The sequence below is a fragment of the Panthera leo genome, chromosome C1 (genome assembly GCF_018350215.1).
Source record: "Panthera leo isolate Ple1 chromosome C1, P.leo_Ple1_pat1.1, whole genome shotgun sequence".
NCBI lineage: Eukaryota > Metazoa > Chordata > Mammalia > Carnivora > Felidae > Panthera > Panthera leo.
In genome coordinates, this window is record NC_056686.1 from 104,819,408 (window position 1) to 104,835,299 (window position 15,892).

General features: G+C 38.5%; 1 protein-coding gene across 2 annotated transcripts in view; it reads right to left on the minus strand.

The window, feature by feature from the left end:
- Window positions 1-2,918: 2,918 nt before the first annotated feature.
- The window catches only part of GOLPH3L (golgi phosphoprotein 3 like), a 36,864-nt gene continuing 23,890 nt past the window's right edge, over window positions 2,919-15,892 (minus strand). For both annotated transcript variants that reach the window (XM_042953860.1, XM_042953858.1), the window contains one exon: window positions 2,919-4,736. In XM_042953860.1, the coding sequence (XP_042809794.1) occupies window positions 4,309-4,736 (428 nt within the window). In that variant the 3' untranslated portion in view covers window positions 2,919-4,308. The remainder of the gene's footprint in view (window positions 4,737-15,892) is intronic.

A 15,892-nucleotide genomic window follows, 5' to 3' on the forward strand; every position in this document is an offset into this window, starting at 1 on the left:
AAAGTGGTGGACAGACTACTGATATTCAGGGGGAAAGAACTACACAGAACATGTCTGTTTAAAAAGCTCTTTTGGAGTACTTGATCCCACCCCCCAAAGTTGAATCTACTTTTTTACAATTTGGAATATAAAGGAAACTGATGACATTGAGTTGGACTGCTAGAAATAGGAGATTTCTGCCAGGAAGTGACCCTCACTTTGTCTGACTTGCATTCTGAGATAATTTTACTGCTTCCTGGGAGAGATAGCTCCCTTTCTCACTTAAAACACAGTCATCCATGTCTGGTCTCTTTCCATTGGAACTCACTGGGGAGAAAAGGCAGACAGACCAAAGTCTTGGAAAGAACTGGGGACACAGGAACAGAGATTCATGTACACATGTAATAGGTAATAGGAAAATATTTAAAAAATAAGTTCTACCTAAGTTGTTTCAGCATTAAAACAATCTTTTTATTATTTAGAGTAAAACATTTTTAAATATCATATGAGTGAATATATGTCTACAGTTCTTTTAAGAACTGTGGAAAAGGGGAAGAACAAAATTTTTATCTTTTAATTAGAATCCTTTTTAGAGTTGTTAAAATTTGATGTCAGAAAACATACAATAAGAGAGTATTTAAAGTGTTATACAAAAACAAAAAACCCATTAGCCAGAAATTTTTAAAATTTTTTCTTTTTTTTAAGTTTATTTATTTTTGCAGAGACAGACAAGAGCATGAGTGGGGGAGGATCAGAGAGAGAGGGAGACACAGAATCTGAAACAGGTGTCAGCACAGAGCCCGACGCGGGGCTCAAACTCACAGACAGCAAGATCATGACCTGAGCCGAAGTCAGGTGCTCAACCAACTGAGCCACCCAGGTGCCCCTTATTTGCTCACTTAAATGTGAGTTCTTGGGAGCCGAAATTGTGTCCTACACAACTTTTTATTGTCAGCACCTAGCAAGTGCCAGTTTTGGCACTTATAAGAGCCAAATTTGTAAGTACTCAATATTTTTGGGATGAACGAATTACAATAAAATATCAAGCAGTGTTCTCAAATTTTGACATGCAAGTTTTTGGAGACTGTGTTTATTCATTTTTTTAATGTTTATTCACTTTTTGAGAGAGACAGAACATGAATGGAAAAGGGGCAGAGAGAGGAAGACACAGATTCCGAAGCAGGTTCCAGGCTCTGAGCTGCCAGCACAGAGCCCGACGCAGGGCTCGAACTCACGAACTGCGAGATCGTGACCTGAGCCAAAGTTGGAAGCTCAACCAACTGAGCCACCCAGTTGCCCCTGGAGACTGTGTTTAAAGTGCAGCTTCCTAAGCCTCTAACCCCAGAGAATGATTTACTAGGAACTTACATTTTCGTAAGGTACCCCCCACCCCCACCCCACAAGGTGATTTCAGTGCAAAGGATGACTTATGTGAACAATGTTTTGTTTGAAATAAAAAGAACAGGAAGTATAAACAATCCTAGTATATACATTTCTTATTGTTCCTTGTGCTGTAGACATTATAAAGAAGGGAAGAACAATACGCCTGTTATAAGCACAGTTATCTTTTTGTAGAGGCCACTTTTAGGTAACAGGCTTGAACAATGGAAACTTGAGCAAGGCCAAAGGGTCCACAGCCTGACCAGTTGACTGAATACAGACAGGCCCATCAGGCGACCCATCTCAAAATATCCACAGGCCCTAACTAACCAATGGGCTACTCACAACCAGGCACAGGTACCAAAACAAGGGAAAATTCCATGGTCCCCATATCTCCTTACCTCCCCCACTTTAAAAACAGCCCCCACCCACTGCCTCCTGGCAGACAGTCTCTACTTTGCTCCCTTGTGGTATATTCAAGAAACTTCTATACTGGCTCTTCTGCCTCAGGTGAATCCTTCCACAGCCTGTGCCCCAGGCTTCCACCTGATTGGGTCGCCCTACATTTGGGTGCCCCCATCTGATTGGGAGAGATGCCACACTTTCACATGTTGTTAACTCTGTTACAGTTAGGTAGGTTACCTGTGTTTCCAACTTTATACTTTCAGCTCTTAGGTAAGTTTCAGTGTCACTTGCAAGTAGATATGAATAGGGCAGAACATAATCCTTTTCTTGATGAAAAATGGTGTAATTGGGTAAATTATTTTGATTGAGACGGAGACACTATTCAGACTACAACATTAGCTGGTGTTCAGGTTAGCCTTGATGTATGCCCTGCCTATATACGTTATGATTCTATTTGTCTCTAATATTCTATACAGGATGAAACAGGCTGGTCTCCTGGTGTAAAGGGGGGAGTGTTACTGGCCTTGTGTGGAAAGTTCTTATTTCTAGTTAAAATAATTGAAGTTGTAAAACCAGAAAACCAATAATTATTTATTATACAGAAATGTGAAAACCCTATGCATTAAAGAAGGTGTTTTGCAGAGACTACTATACAGATTCAAACTGAAGACATTCTCATTGAGATACAACATAAAAATAAACACTGACCAAGTGTTGCAAGAAAGAACTCGACTTCTACCCCCCAATCAAGCTGACACTTTCCAGAACAAAACCTGGTTCAAAAAGGAAAACTAAGCCACGTAGAGACAACACATGGACTGCTTTTGTACTTTCAGAGTGCCAAACTGAAGCTCTACTCAGCTGCACGTTTAGAACTCATTTCATGCTAAAATTCGTATCTCTAGTCATATAAGCAATACCTGAAAGTGAAAAAAAAAACAATGATTGTTGATTTGGGGAATTCCATGGGGCTACACAGGTTTGGGGGAGGAGATGAAAGTTACAATCATTCATTCGTTTCAGATCAGGAAGAGTTGATATCATGTCTGGGTTGTCTGTATGAGCCCTTTGACAGCCTGCTTCTCTGTAATGGTCAAAAGCTGAGTGTAGATCTCCATGTTGAGTGTAGAGATTAAATAAACAAATCTTAAAAAAATATTTGCATAGTAAATGCCTGAACTTAGCACAACTTGGTGCCTGTCCTCTTTATATTCCTAAATAGTAGACTTTATGTCAACATGCATTTCATACCAAATTGCCCATCAAAATAGTATTTTTCTTAATCTTCTCTTAGCACTCACTACTGAATTGAAAAAACTGAAAAGTTTTGAGAGATTTGGCTAGAAAGATGGTTATATTGAAACAAGACTAATGACTAGGAGGTTATCTATGGACTAAATACAGACAAAACTACTTCTAGAACCCTTAAATACAGACAGAATCTATCAATTTATGAAGGAAGCCAAAAACAGGGAACAAGAAGATCTGGAGTTTAGATACACTGTCTGGACTCAGGATGCTGCTATTAGGCAACTGAAATTTATAACTCCCTCAATTTGATCAGAGCAGAGACATATAGAGTAAATCTGGAGGAATCAGGACAATCATGAGCTGAAGGGTGGAAATTCTCATGCCACCTCCCTCCCTTATAAACTGGAATGCTGATTGTATGAAGGACGTGGCTGAAAGACCCATTTTTTTCATTCAGACTTTTGCCCTGATGAACGAGGGAGTAGGATAATGCTAAGAGAGAGTACAGAACATATTTCTGATTCTAGGACTGTGAGAACCAGGTAAGCAAATTTGCAATATTCTCATTAGGTTAGAAAAGGAAAGCTGAAAAATCATTAGTGGGACATATAATCCCAGAGACCATCTGTTCCAAAAATTAGTTTTGTTTCTACTGCCCAGACAGTTATTTCAATAACTACAATCCTTAGTAGAGTCTGAGAGACAAAGACTGTGAAAACGTGTATTTAAGATAGAAAACAGGGCGTCTGGCTGGCTCAGTTGATAGAGCATACAACTCTTAGTCTCAGGGTAATGAGCTCAAGTCCCATATTGGATGTGGAGCCCACTTAAAAAAAAAGAAGAGATAGAAAACAAACCTTAGAAATCTTAATTAATGGTTTGCTCTATATCTCATTCACATTTTGTGGCTGGAGAACTCCAAATCCCACTTAGATATTCCTGTTTATCCAAAAGCACACTGGATGGAAGCAAACCAGGAAATGAGAGAAAGTGATAATTGTGTGTGTGTGTGTGTGTGTGTGTGTGTGTGTGTGTGTGTGTATTCACCTAGTTTATTCACCTCTGCAGTGGAAATTTAGGGAGAAATAAAGTCTGCTTACAATGGTCAAGGTTTATGGAGAAGCCCTGAAGTTGGCTCTCCCCAAATCATAAGTCTGATTCAAGAGAAGGAAAAAAAAAAAACAAAAAAACAAACAAAAAACGATGAAAAACATCTCATCACACAAAACTCCGTGTGGTGTCTCTGACAGTCACGAGCCAGCAGGGGAAAAAGGAGAAACCCACCCACTGGCTTTAGGATTTATTGAAGGCTGCCAGCACAGCCCAGATCATCTCTGTGGCACTGTGCTTTGTCCCCTCCACTTCAGGGTCCAGCTCTACTAAGTCCTTGGCTCGATTCATTGCCACATCATACCTGTCATCTGTCAGAGAGGAGAAGACATTCTCTAGCACATCAGAGGAGTGGGCCAGCACCAGGAGCGCTAGTGTTCGTTTGTCCATACGCTGGGGGTCATTCACCCACCGCTCTAGGACACTATCTTGAAGTTTTTTCACTAGTCGCTGTTTCTCTGTTGTATTGGTCACTGGATGAGTAGTCATGTCAAATAGGAGGAAATTCTGCTTCTCTGTGGTTAGAATACCCTTCTCTACTAGGTTCTTTGCAATTCGTTCTCTCACATTTCTCAGTTGGTACTGTAATTTGAAGGGGTTCCAGGTCTCACCTTTGGGAAAAAACAAATGGAAGACTTGAACAATATGCTAAGCCAACTAGATCTAACAAGACATCTGCAGAACATTCCACCCTAACAGCATAATACATACCCTTCTCAAGTACACGTGGCATACTCTACAGGATAGACCATTTGCTAGGCCATAAAATCAGCCTTAATAAAAGGACTGAAAACATACAAAGTATGCTATCCAACCACAATAGAATTAAACTAGAAATTAAATACAGGAGACAATTTGGGAAATTCAAAAATATGTGGAAATTAAACAACAAACTCCTAAATAACCAATGGGGTCAAAGAAATCACACTCAACTCTGAGTTGAATGAAAATGACAACAGACCAAAACTTATGCTATGTAGCTTAAACCAGTGCCAAGAGAGAAAGATATGACCCCAAATGGTATGCTAGAAAAGATATTAAATAAATCAATAACCTAACTTCTACTTTAAAAAACTAGACAAAGTAGAACACAATAAACACGAAGGAAGCAGAAGAAAGGAAATAATAGAGATTAGAGAGGAGATAAATAGAAACAATGAAAACAATAGAGGAAATCATTAAAATCAAAGTTGGTTCATTGAAAAGATCAACAAATTGACAAACCTAAAATGACAAAGAAAAAAGAGAGAAGAGTCAAATCACTAACATTAGGAATTAGAGAGGAAACATCACTACTGACCTTAAAGAAATAAAAATGGCAGGGGGTGCCTGGGTGGCTCAGTCGGTTCAGTATCCGACTCCAGCTCAAGTCATGATCTCACAGTTTGTGAGTTGGAGCCCTGCTTCAGGATTCTTTCTCTCTTCCTCTCTCCCTCTGCCCCCTGTGGGATTCTCTCTCTCTCCCTCTGCCCCTCATGGGATGCTCTCTCTCTCTCCCCCTCTCTGCCCCCCCCCAAAAAAGTAAATAAAAAAAAATCAAATTGAATTTCTATTCATTAGCAACAATCTGAAAATAAATTTTTTCTCAATTTTTGTAGTTGTTTTCCTACAATTATACTCATAATAGCATCAAAAAGAACAAAATAGTTAGGACTATATTTAACAAAAGTAGTATAAGACTTACACATTGGAAATTACAAAACATTGTTGAAAGAAATATCTAAATAAATGGAAAGGCATCCATGTTCATGGATTAGAAAACTTGATATTATTATTGTTTTTAATTTTTATTTTATTTTTGAGAGAGAGACAGAGCACGAGTGGGGGAGGGCAGAGAGAGAGAGGGAGACACGGAATCTGAAGCAGGATCCAGGCTCTGAGCTGTCAGCACAGAGCCCAATGCGGGGCTGGAACTTATGGGCTGCGAGATGATGACCTGAGCTGAAGTCGGACGCTTAACCAACTGAGCCACCCAGGTACCCCAGAAAACTTAGTATTTTTAAGATAGCAATATTCCCCAAATTGATCTGCAGATACAATATAATTCCTATTAAAATCCTACCTTAGGGGCACCTGGGTGGCTCTGTCGGTTAAATGTCCAACTCTTGATTTCAGCTCAGGTCATGATCTCATGGTTCGTGAGTTTGAGCCCTGTGTTGGGCTCTGCACTGACAGTGCAAAGCCTGCTTGGGATTCTCTCTCTCTCCCTCTCTAAACAAATAAACTTAAAGAAAAAAAAACCACTACTTTGCTTGATTGCCGAAACTGACCAGCTGATTCTATAATTCATACAGAAATGCAAAAGACCCAGCATGGCCAAAAAAATATTGAAAAGGAACAATAAAGTTGGAGGACTCACATTTCCTGATTTGAAAACTACTACAAAACTACAATAATCAGGGAGCCTATGTGGCTCAGTCGATTAAGTATCTGACACTTGGTTTCACCTCAGGTCCTGAACTCACGTTTCATGAGTTCGAGCCCTACATTGGCCTTCCTGCTGATGGTGTGGAGCCTGCTTGGGATTCTCTCTCTCCCCCTCTCTCTCTGCCTCTCCCCTGCTCACTCTCTCTGTCTCTCTTGAAATGAATAAATAAACTTAAAAAACCAAACACTACAATAATCAAGAGAGTGCATAAGGGGTTGCCTGGGTGGCTCAGTTGGTTAAGTGTCTGACTTTGGCTCAGGTCATGATCTTGTGCTTTGTGATTTCAAGCCCTGCATCAGGTTCTCTGCTGTCAGTGCAGAGCCTGCTTTGGATCCTCTGTCCTCCTCTGGGTGCACCTCCCCTACCTATACTCTCTCTCTCTCTCAGAAATAAATATTAAAACAAACAAACAAACAAACAAAAAAACAGTGAGAGAGAGAGAGAGAGAGAGAGAGAGAGAGAATAAGAATAGACAAGAGAGGGGCACCTGGGTGGCTCAGTCAGTTAAGCATCCGGCTCAGGTCATGATCTCACGGTTGGTGGGTTTGAGCCCCGTGTTGGGCTCTGTGCTGATAGCTCAGAGCCTGGAGCCTGCTTTGGGTTCTGTCTATCTGTCCCTCCCCTGCCTGTGCATGCACGCACGCATCCTCTCTCTCTCTCTCTCTCTCTCTCTCTCTCTCTCTCTCATAAATAAATAAATAAATAAATAAATAAATAAATAAATAAATAAATAAAAAAAATAGACCTAGGGATCAAAAGAAGAACCCAGAAATAAACCCATACATTTATGGTCAAATGATTTTTATTTTTTTAAGTTTGAGAGAGAGAGAGAGAGAGAGAGAGAGAGAGAGAGAGAGACCAAGCAAGCATGTGTGTGCAAGTGGGAGAGGGGCAGAGAGAGAAGGAGGCAGATAATCCCAAGCAGGCTCCATACTCAGTGTGGAGCCGGATATGGGGCTTGAATCCACGAACCGTGAGATCATGGCCAGAGCTGAAGTGGGATGCTCAACTGACTGAGCCACCCAGGTGCCCCTGTATGGAAGAAAATTTTGCAAATCCTGTATATGATACGCGATTTGTATCTACAATATATTTGAAAAGTACAACTCAGTGGCAAAAAAGGCAAACCCAGTTGAAAAATAGGCAAAAGATATGAAAAGACAATTCTCCAAAGAAGATATACAAATGGCCATAAATACATGAAGATGGTCAACATCATTAGTATTAGGAAAATCCCGATAAAAATCACAATATACCACTACATGCTCATTAGGATAGATAAAATAAAGAAGACAGAGAATAACAAGTATTGATGAGAATGTGGAAGAATAGAAACTTATACACTGGTGTGGAAATGTAAAATGGTATAGCCACTTTGAAAAAACTGGCCCCATTCCTGTCCTTAAGAAGTTTAAAATCTAGTATGGGGTGACCGTGGGGAGACAAAAAACATTTGAAGTGGGCCCTAATGGCAAACTGGACATAGAGATAAGGTTCTTTAAAATGTTAATCACTGAGGTATGATATCAGGGATGATGATAGAGTAAGAAGTGCCAGAAATCCATCTCTTCACCTAGACAACAATTATACTAGAGTCTATTTTTTTTAAGTTTATTTATTGTGAGAGAGTGTGCAAGAGCAGGGGAGGGGCAGAGGAAGAGGGAGGGAGAGAATCCCAAGCAGGCTCCACATAGTGCAGAGCCTGATGCGGGGTTTAAACTCATGAACATGAGATCATGACCCAAGCAGAAATCACACTTAACCAATTGAGCCACCCTGGTGCCCTACTAGAATCTATGTATGTATCTATGATACATTCAAAGAAACGAAAGAAGTGGACATAATGTGTGCCTCAGAAAGCACAGATATCAACTTTACTAGACAAAGACTTGAAAACAATTGTCTTGAAGATGCTCAAAGAGCTAAGAGAATATATGGACATAGGGAAACAATATATGAACAAAATGAGAATATTAATGAAGAGATAAAAATTATTGAAAGGAACTAAAAAGAAAGTCTCGAGCTTAAATACAAGGGCTGAAATGAAAAACACCACGTATATGGGTTCAAAAGCAGATTTAAGCAGGCAGAAAAAGAATGAACAAACCTGAATATAGGAAATGGAAATTATATAGTCTAGGGAACAGAAGGATGTTTAATGAGAAAAAGTAAACAGAGCCTAAGGGACCTCTGGTACACCATCAAATGGTCAAATATATGCATTGTGGGAGTCCCAGGAGGAGGAGAGACAGAAAAGGGGCAGAGAGACTATCTAAAGAAAATTATGAAAACTTTCTGACTATCTGAAAACTTTCCGAATTTGATGAAGGACATGAATTTATAAATTCAAGAAGCATAATGAACCCAATGTCAGATAAAACATCCATACTGAGACACATTATGATCAAATTGTTAAAAGCCAAACAAAAAGAATCTAAAAGCAGAAAGGAAAGAGAGAAGTGAGTCATCACATACAAGGGATCCTCAGTAAGATAACAGATTTCTCATCAAAAAATTTGAAGGCCAGAAGGCAGTGGGCCAATATATTCAAAGAGCTGAAATAAAAGAAAAGAAAAGAAAAGAAAAGAAAAGAAAAGAAAAGAAAAAAGTAAAACCTGTCAAATGAGAATTCTATATCCAGAAAAACTGTCCTTCAAAAATGAAGGAGAAATTAAGACTTTCCCAGATAAACAAAAACCAAGGGGATTTGTTACCACTAGCCTTGCCACGCAAGAAATACTAAAAAGGAGCACTGCAAATTGAAATGAAGGGAAGCTAGGGGCACCCGGGTAGCTGAGTCAGTTAAGTGTCCGACTTTGGTTCAGGTCATGATCTTGTGGCTCGTGGGTTTGAGCCCTGCTTTGGGCTCTGTGCTGACAGCTCAGAGCCTGGAACCTGCTTCAGATTCTGTGTCCCCTCCTCCTTCCACCTCTCCCCTGCTTACACAGTCTCTCTCTGTCTCAAAAATAAATAAACATAAAAAAATAAGAAAGAAATGAAGGGAAGCTAGACAGTAACTAGAAGCAGTATGAAGAAATAAATATCTCCAGTAAAAGTAAATATATGTACAACTATAAAAACTAGTTATTGGTTTGTGACACTACTTTTTATTTTCTATATACTTTAAAAGATAAATACATCAAAAATAATTACTAATCTATGTTATTGGGCATACTATGTATAAAGGAATAATTTGTGACATCAAAACAGAAAGAGGGTGGAATGGAGCTATATCAGGGCAGAGTTTTTCTATATCATTGAAGTTGGTATAAAATCAGATTAGGTTGTTCTAACTGTAGGATGTTAAATCCCATGTAGCAACCAAGATGATATCTACATAAAATGAGAGAGAATACAAATGTTTCACTATAAAAAATCACCTAAACACAAAAGAAGACAGTAATGCAGGAAATGAGGGACAAAAACCTATAGGTCATACAGCAAACAAATAGCAAAATGGTAGAAGTGTCTCCTCATGAATAATTAATTTAAATGCAAATGGATTAAGCAATTCAGTCATAAGACAAAGATTGGCAGAATGGGTTAAAAAACATGATCCAACTATATGCTATCTACAAGAAACTCACTTTAAATCGCATTACAGACCAATAACCCTTATGAATATAGATGCAAAATCCTTAATTAAATATTAGCAAATTGAATCCAATAGCATATTAAAAGGATTATTTATCATGAACAAGTAAAATCTATTCCAGGAATGTTATATATATGTAAAAAAAAAAAAAAAAAAATCTGAGCAAAGGATCTGAATAGACTTTTTCCAAAGAAGACATACAGATTGCCAACGAGTACATGAAAAATTGCTCAAAATCACTAGTCATCAGGTGCAAATCAAATCACAATGAAAATCGCCTCACACATGCTAGAATGCCTATTATCAAAAAGACAAGAAATAACAAGTGTTGGAAAGGATGTGGAGAAAAGAGAACCTTTGTGACTGTTGGTGAGAATGTAAATTGTTGCAGCCACTATAGAAAACAGTATGGAGGTTCCTAAAAAGTTAAAAATAGAGCTATCATATGATCTAGCAATTTCACTTCTGGGTATTTATTCAAAGGAAATGAAAATAATAACTTTATGCACTCTGATGTCCACTGAAGCATTATTTACAATAGCCAAACATAGAAGTAACCTAAGTGTCCATCGATGGTTGAATGACTAAAGAAAATGTGTATATATATACAATGGAATAGTATTCAGCCATAAAAAGAAATCTTTCCATTTGCAACAACATGGATGGAATCTGAAGGCATTATGCTAAGTGAAATAAGTGAGACAGAGAAAGACAAATACTGTATGATCTCACTTATATATATGAAATCTAAAACACAAAAATCCAAAAGGGATGCCTGGCTGGCTCAGTTGGTAGAGTGTGTGACTCTTATCTCAGGGTTTTAAGTTCTAGCCTCACGTTGGGTATAGAGATTATTTAAAAATAAAATCTTAAAAAAAAAACAACAACTCAAAAACAAAACAAACAAGCTCATAGATACAGCAAACAGATTGGTGGTTGCCAGAGGCAGGGGTGGGCAAAATGGGTGAATGTAGTCAAAAGGTACAAACTTCTAGTTATAAAATAAATACGTCCTAGGGATGTGATAAACAGCATGGTGACTATAGTTAACAACACTGTACTGTATATTTGAAAGTTGCTAGGAGAGATCTTAAAAGTTTTCATCACAAGAAAAAAAATGTGTAACTATATATGGTGATGGATGTTAAGTAAACATACTGTGATCATTTCACAATATACTAATCCTGAATCAATGTGTTCTATACCTGAAATGAATACAATGTTGTATGTCAATTATGCCTCAATAAAAAGTAATCAATGTAACAATACATCACATTAATAGAAAAAAAAAAGCCAGTCATCTCACCTGACTCAGAAAAGACATTTGACAAAGATGAATACACCTTCATGATTTAAAACTCCCAGAAAACTAGGAACAAAAGGAAAATTTCTCAACAGAATAAAGGGTTTACTTTTTAAAACATTTTTTAAAAATATTTATTTATTTTTGAGACAGAGACAGACAGAGCATGAATGGGGGAGGGTCAGAGAGAGAGGGAGACACAGAATCCAAAGCAGGCTCCAGGCTCTGAGCTGTCAGCACAGAGCCCAACGCGGGGCTTGAACTCACAGACTGTGAGATCATGACCTGAGCCAAAGTCGGAGGCCACCCAGGTGCCCCTAAAGGGTATACTTTTTTTTTTAGTGTTTTTATTTCTTTATTTTTGAGAGAGAGACAGAGTGTGAGTGAGGGAAGGGCAGAGAGAGAGAGAGAGAGAGAGAGAGAGAGAGAGAGAGAGAGAGAGACAGGCAGGATTGGAAGCAGGCTCCAGGCTCTGAGCTGTCAGCGCAGAGCCCAACGTGGGGCTTGAACTCACAGACCGTTAGATCATGACCTGAGCCAAAGTCAGACACCCAACCGACTGAGCCACCCAGGTGCCCCAGAATAAAGGGTATACTTAAAGGGTATAAAAATGCACAGCTAGGGGCGCCTGGGTGGCGCAGTCGGTTAAGCGTCCGACTTCAGCCAGGTCACGATCTCGCGGTCCGTGAGTTCGAGCCCCGCGTCAGGCTCTGGGCTGATGGCTCGGAGCCTGGAGCCTGTTTCCGATTCTGTGTCTCCCTCTCTCTCTGCCCCTCCCCCGTTCATGCTCTGTCTCTCTCTGTCCCAAAAATAAAAATTAAAAACGTTGAAAAAAAAAAATGCACAGCTAACATCACATTTAATAGTAAAAGACTGAAAGTTTTCCCTCAAAGGTCATGAACAACATAACGATGCCTGCTTTCCCTACTGCAACCAGAGCTGTTAGAGAAGAAACAAAGATGTGGACCTGCGCACGTTGCTCAAGGGCCAACTGTAGAGAAAATTCCAAAGAGTACACAAAAGTGCTACTAGAGCTAATAAACTAATTCAGATAAGTTGCAGGGTACAAAAAAAACACACAAATATCAGTTGTTTCTATATACCAGTAATGAACAATCTGAAAAGGAAATTAAGAAAGCAGTTCCATTTATAATAGTGTCTAAAAGAATTAAATATTTAGGAATAAATCTAACCAAGGAGGTGAAAGATTTATATGCTGAAAACTATATAACATTGCTGAAAAACATTAAAGATGACATTAATAGTGGAAAGACATCTCATTTTAATGAACAGGAAGAGTTGACATTTTTGAGATGTCAGTATCACTCAAAGAGATCCACAGGTTCAACACAATCTCTAACAAGATTCCAAAAGCCTTTCCCACCAAAATGGAAAAGCTGATCCTCATATTCATATGGAATTTCATGAGACCCAGACAGCCAAAACAATCTTGAAAAACAATAAAGTTGTGGGACTCATACTTCCCAACTTCAAAACTTACTACAAAGCTATAGTAAGTTAAATAGTATGGTATAGGCATAAGGACAAGCACAGATCAATGCAATAGAACAGAGAGTCCAGAAATAAATCCTCAGATTGATGATCAACTTATTTTCAACAAGGCTACCAAGACCATTCAATGGGGGAAAGGGCAGTCTTTTCATGGCTATAAAACCAAAAGTGGAGGCAACAAAAGGAAAAATAGATAAACTGATTCAATTTAATCAAAATCAAGAACTCTTGTGCATCAAGGACTACCATCAAAAAGTTGAAAAAACAACCTACAGAATGGGAGAACATATTTGTAAATGATATATCTGATAAGAGATTAATATCCGGAATATACAAAGAACTTCCAAAACTCAACAACAATAACAACAACAGAACTCAATTAAAGAAATGGGCAAAAGACTGGAATAGACATTTTTCCAAAGAAGATATACAGATGGCCCATAAGCCCATGAAAAGATGCTCATCACTGGACATTAGGGAAATGCAAATCAAAACCATAATGAGATACCACTTCATGCCTACTAGGATGGTTATAATTCAAAACAAAACAGGGGGACCTGGGTGGCTCTGTCAGTTAAATGTCCAGCTCTTGATTTTGGCTCAGGTCATGATATCAGTTTGTGGGACTGAGCCCTGTATAAGCTCCACACTGACAGCACAGAGCCTGCTTGGGAGTCTCTCTCACTCTCTCTCTCTGCCCCTCCTCCACTCTCTCATTCTCTCAAAATAAACTTTAAGAAACAAAACAAACAAAAAACCCTCAAAAAAGCTAAAAATAGAACAAGTGTTGATGACAATATGGAGAAACTGGAACCCTTATGCAGGGTTGGCGAGAAGGGGTGCAGCCTGTGTAGAAAACAGTTTTGTGGTTTCTCAAAACAGAACTATCATATGAGCCAGCAATTCTACTCTCAGATATATATTCAAAAGAATGACTAGCAGGGACTTGAATAGATATTTGTATATTAATGTACATAGCAGCATTATCCACAATAGCCAAAAGGTGGAAACAACTCAAGTGTCCATCAACAAATGAAATGAATAAAAAAAAAATGTGGTGGGGCATGCACATGGCTCAGTTGGTTAAGCGTTCAACTCTAGATTTTGGCTTAGGTCATGATCTCAGAGTTTGTGAGATCAAGCCCTGCATTGGGCTCCGCACTGTCAGTGTGGAACCTGTTTGACATTCTCTTTCTCCTTCTTTCTCTGTCCCTCCTCTGCTCATACTCATGCACACTCTCTCTCAAAATAAATAAATAAACAAAATGTGGTATATCCATACACTGGAATATTATTTGGCCAGAAAAAGGAATGAGATTTTGATACATGCTACAACATGAATGGACATTGAAAACATTATGCTTAGTAAAATAAGCCAGATAACAGAAGGGCAAATATTGCATGATTCCACTTATATGAGTTACCTGGTGTAGGCAAATTCATAAAGACAACAAGCAGAAAAGAGGTTGCCAGGGCATGGGGGGACAGGGAGAAAGAGGGATGTTTGGGATGATGAGAAAGCTTTGGGTATAGACAGAAGTGATGGTTACATAACACTGTGAATGTATTTGATGTCAGTGAATTATACATTTATGAATGGTTGAAACAATAAAGATTATATTATATGTATTCTACCACAGTAAAAAATGTTAACTATATACCCCAAAGTAACTAAAACATATCCACACAAAAACATGTCCAGGTATGTTCACAGCAGCATTACTCATAATAGTCAAAAAGTGGAAATAATCCAAATGTTTATCAACTGATGAACTGATAAATAAATGTGGTACATCTATACAGTGAAGTATTATTTGGTAACAAAAAGGAGTCAAGGTAAACCTGGGGAAGTTCTAGTAAGATTGGTAGATTGTATCAATGTCAATATCCTGGAGGTCATATTATATTACAGTTTTGTAACTGGTCATCACTGAGGGACTCTGGGTAGAGTGTATAAGGGATCTCTCTGTACTATTTCTTACAACTTCATGTGAATGTACAGATACCTCGATTAAAATTTCAATTAAAAAAAACTGTTCCAGAAGGTGACACTGGCTGTGACCTCAAAGTGCCCCATGGAAGATTCTCCTAAAATTTTATGCCATAGATCTGCTTACTTATACAAAAGTTTTTGAATTTACCCTTAAAAAAAATAAAAGAGAGAATAAAGTATTGGTACATGATAAAACATGGATGGACTTTAAATATTATCTTAATCTGGTCAAAAAAAAGTTGTACATTTCCTTTATATGAAATATTGAGAATAAGCAAATCAATAGAGACAGAATGTAGATTAGCGGTTGCCTGGAGCTGGGCAGGAGGCTTGGGAAAAATCGCTAATGAGTATGGGGTTTATTTTTGGGGTGATGAAAATGTTGTAAATTAGGACTGTGATGGTGGCTGTTCAATTGTGTGCATATACTCAAATCCACTTAATTGTGTACTTTCCATGGGTCAACTGTATGGTGTGAATTATGAATCAATAAAAATGTTTGGGGCGCCTGGGTGGCTCAGTCAGTTGAGCGACCAACTTCGGTTCAGGTCACGATCTCATGGTTTGTGAGTTCGAGCCCCTTGTCGGGCTCTGTGTTGACAGCTCAGAGCCTGGAGCCTGCTTTAGATTCTGTGTCTTCCTCTCTCTCTGCCCCTCCCCCACTCATGCTCTGTCTCTGTCTCAGAAATAAATAAACATTTAAAAAAAATGTTAAAGTTTTTTCTTGTGGAGAATACTATTAAAGAGCTTATGTGGTAGGGTGGTGGATGTAAGATAGAGCTTTGGAAAACTTTATGTATTGATTAACCATGTCTTTTCTGTCCTTCTTTAAATACAGTTAAACAGTGAGCCATACATTTCTTACCCAGCATCTTGAATTCCTGTATTCCACTGCTTGAACTAGTAGGATAAAGATTATAAAGTGTGGGATTTTTT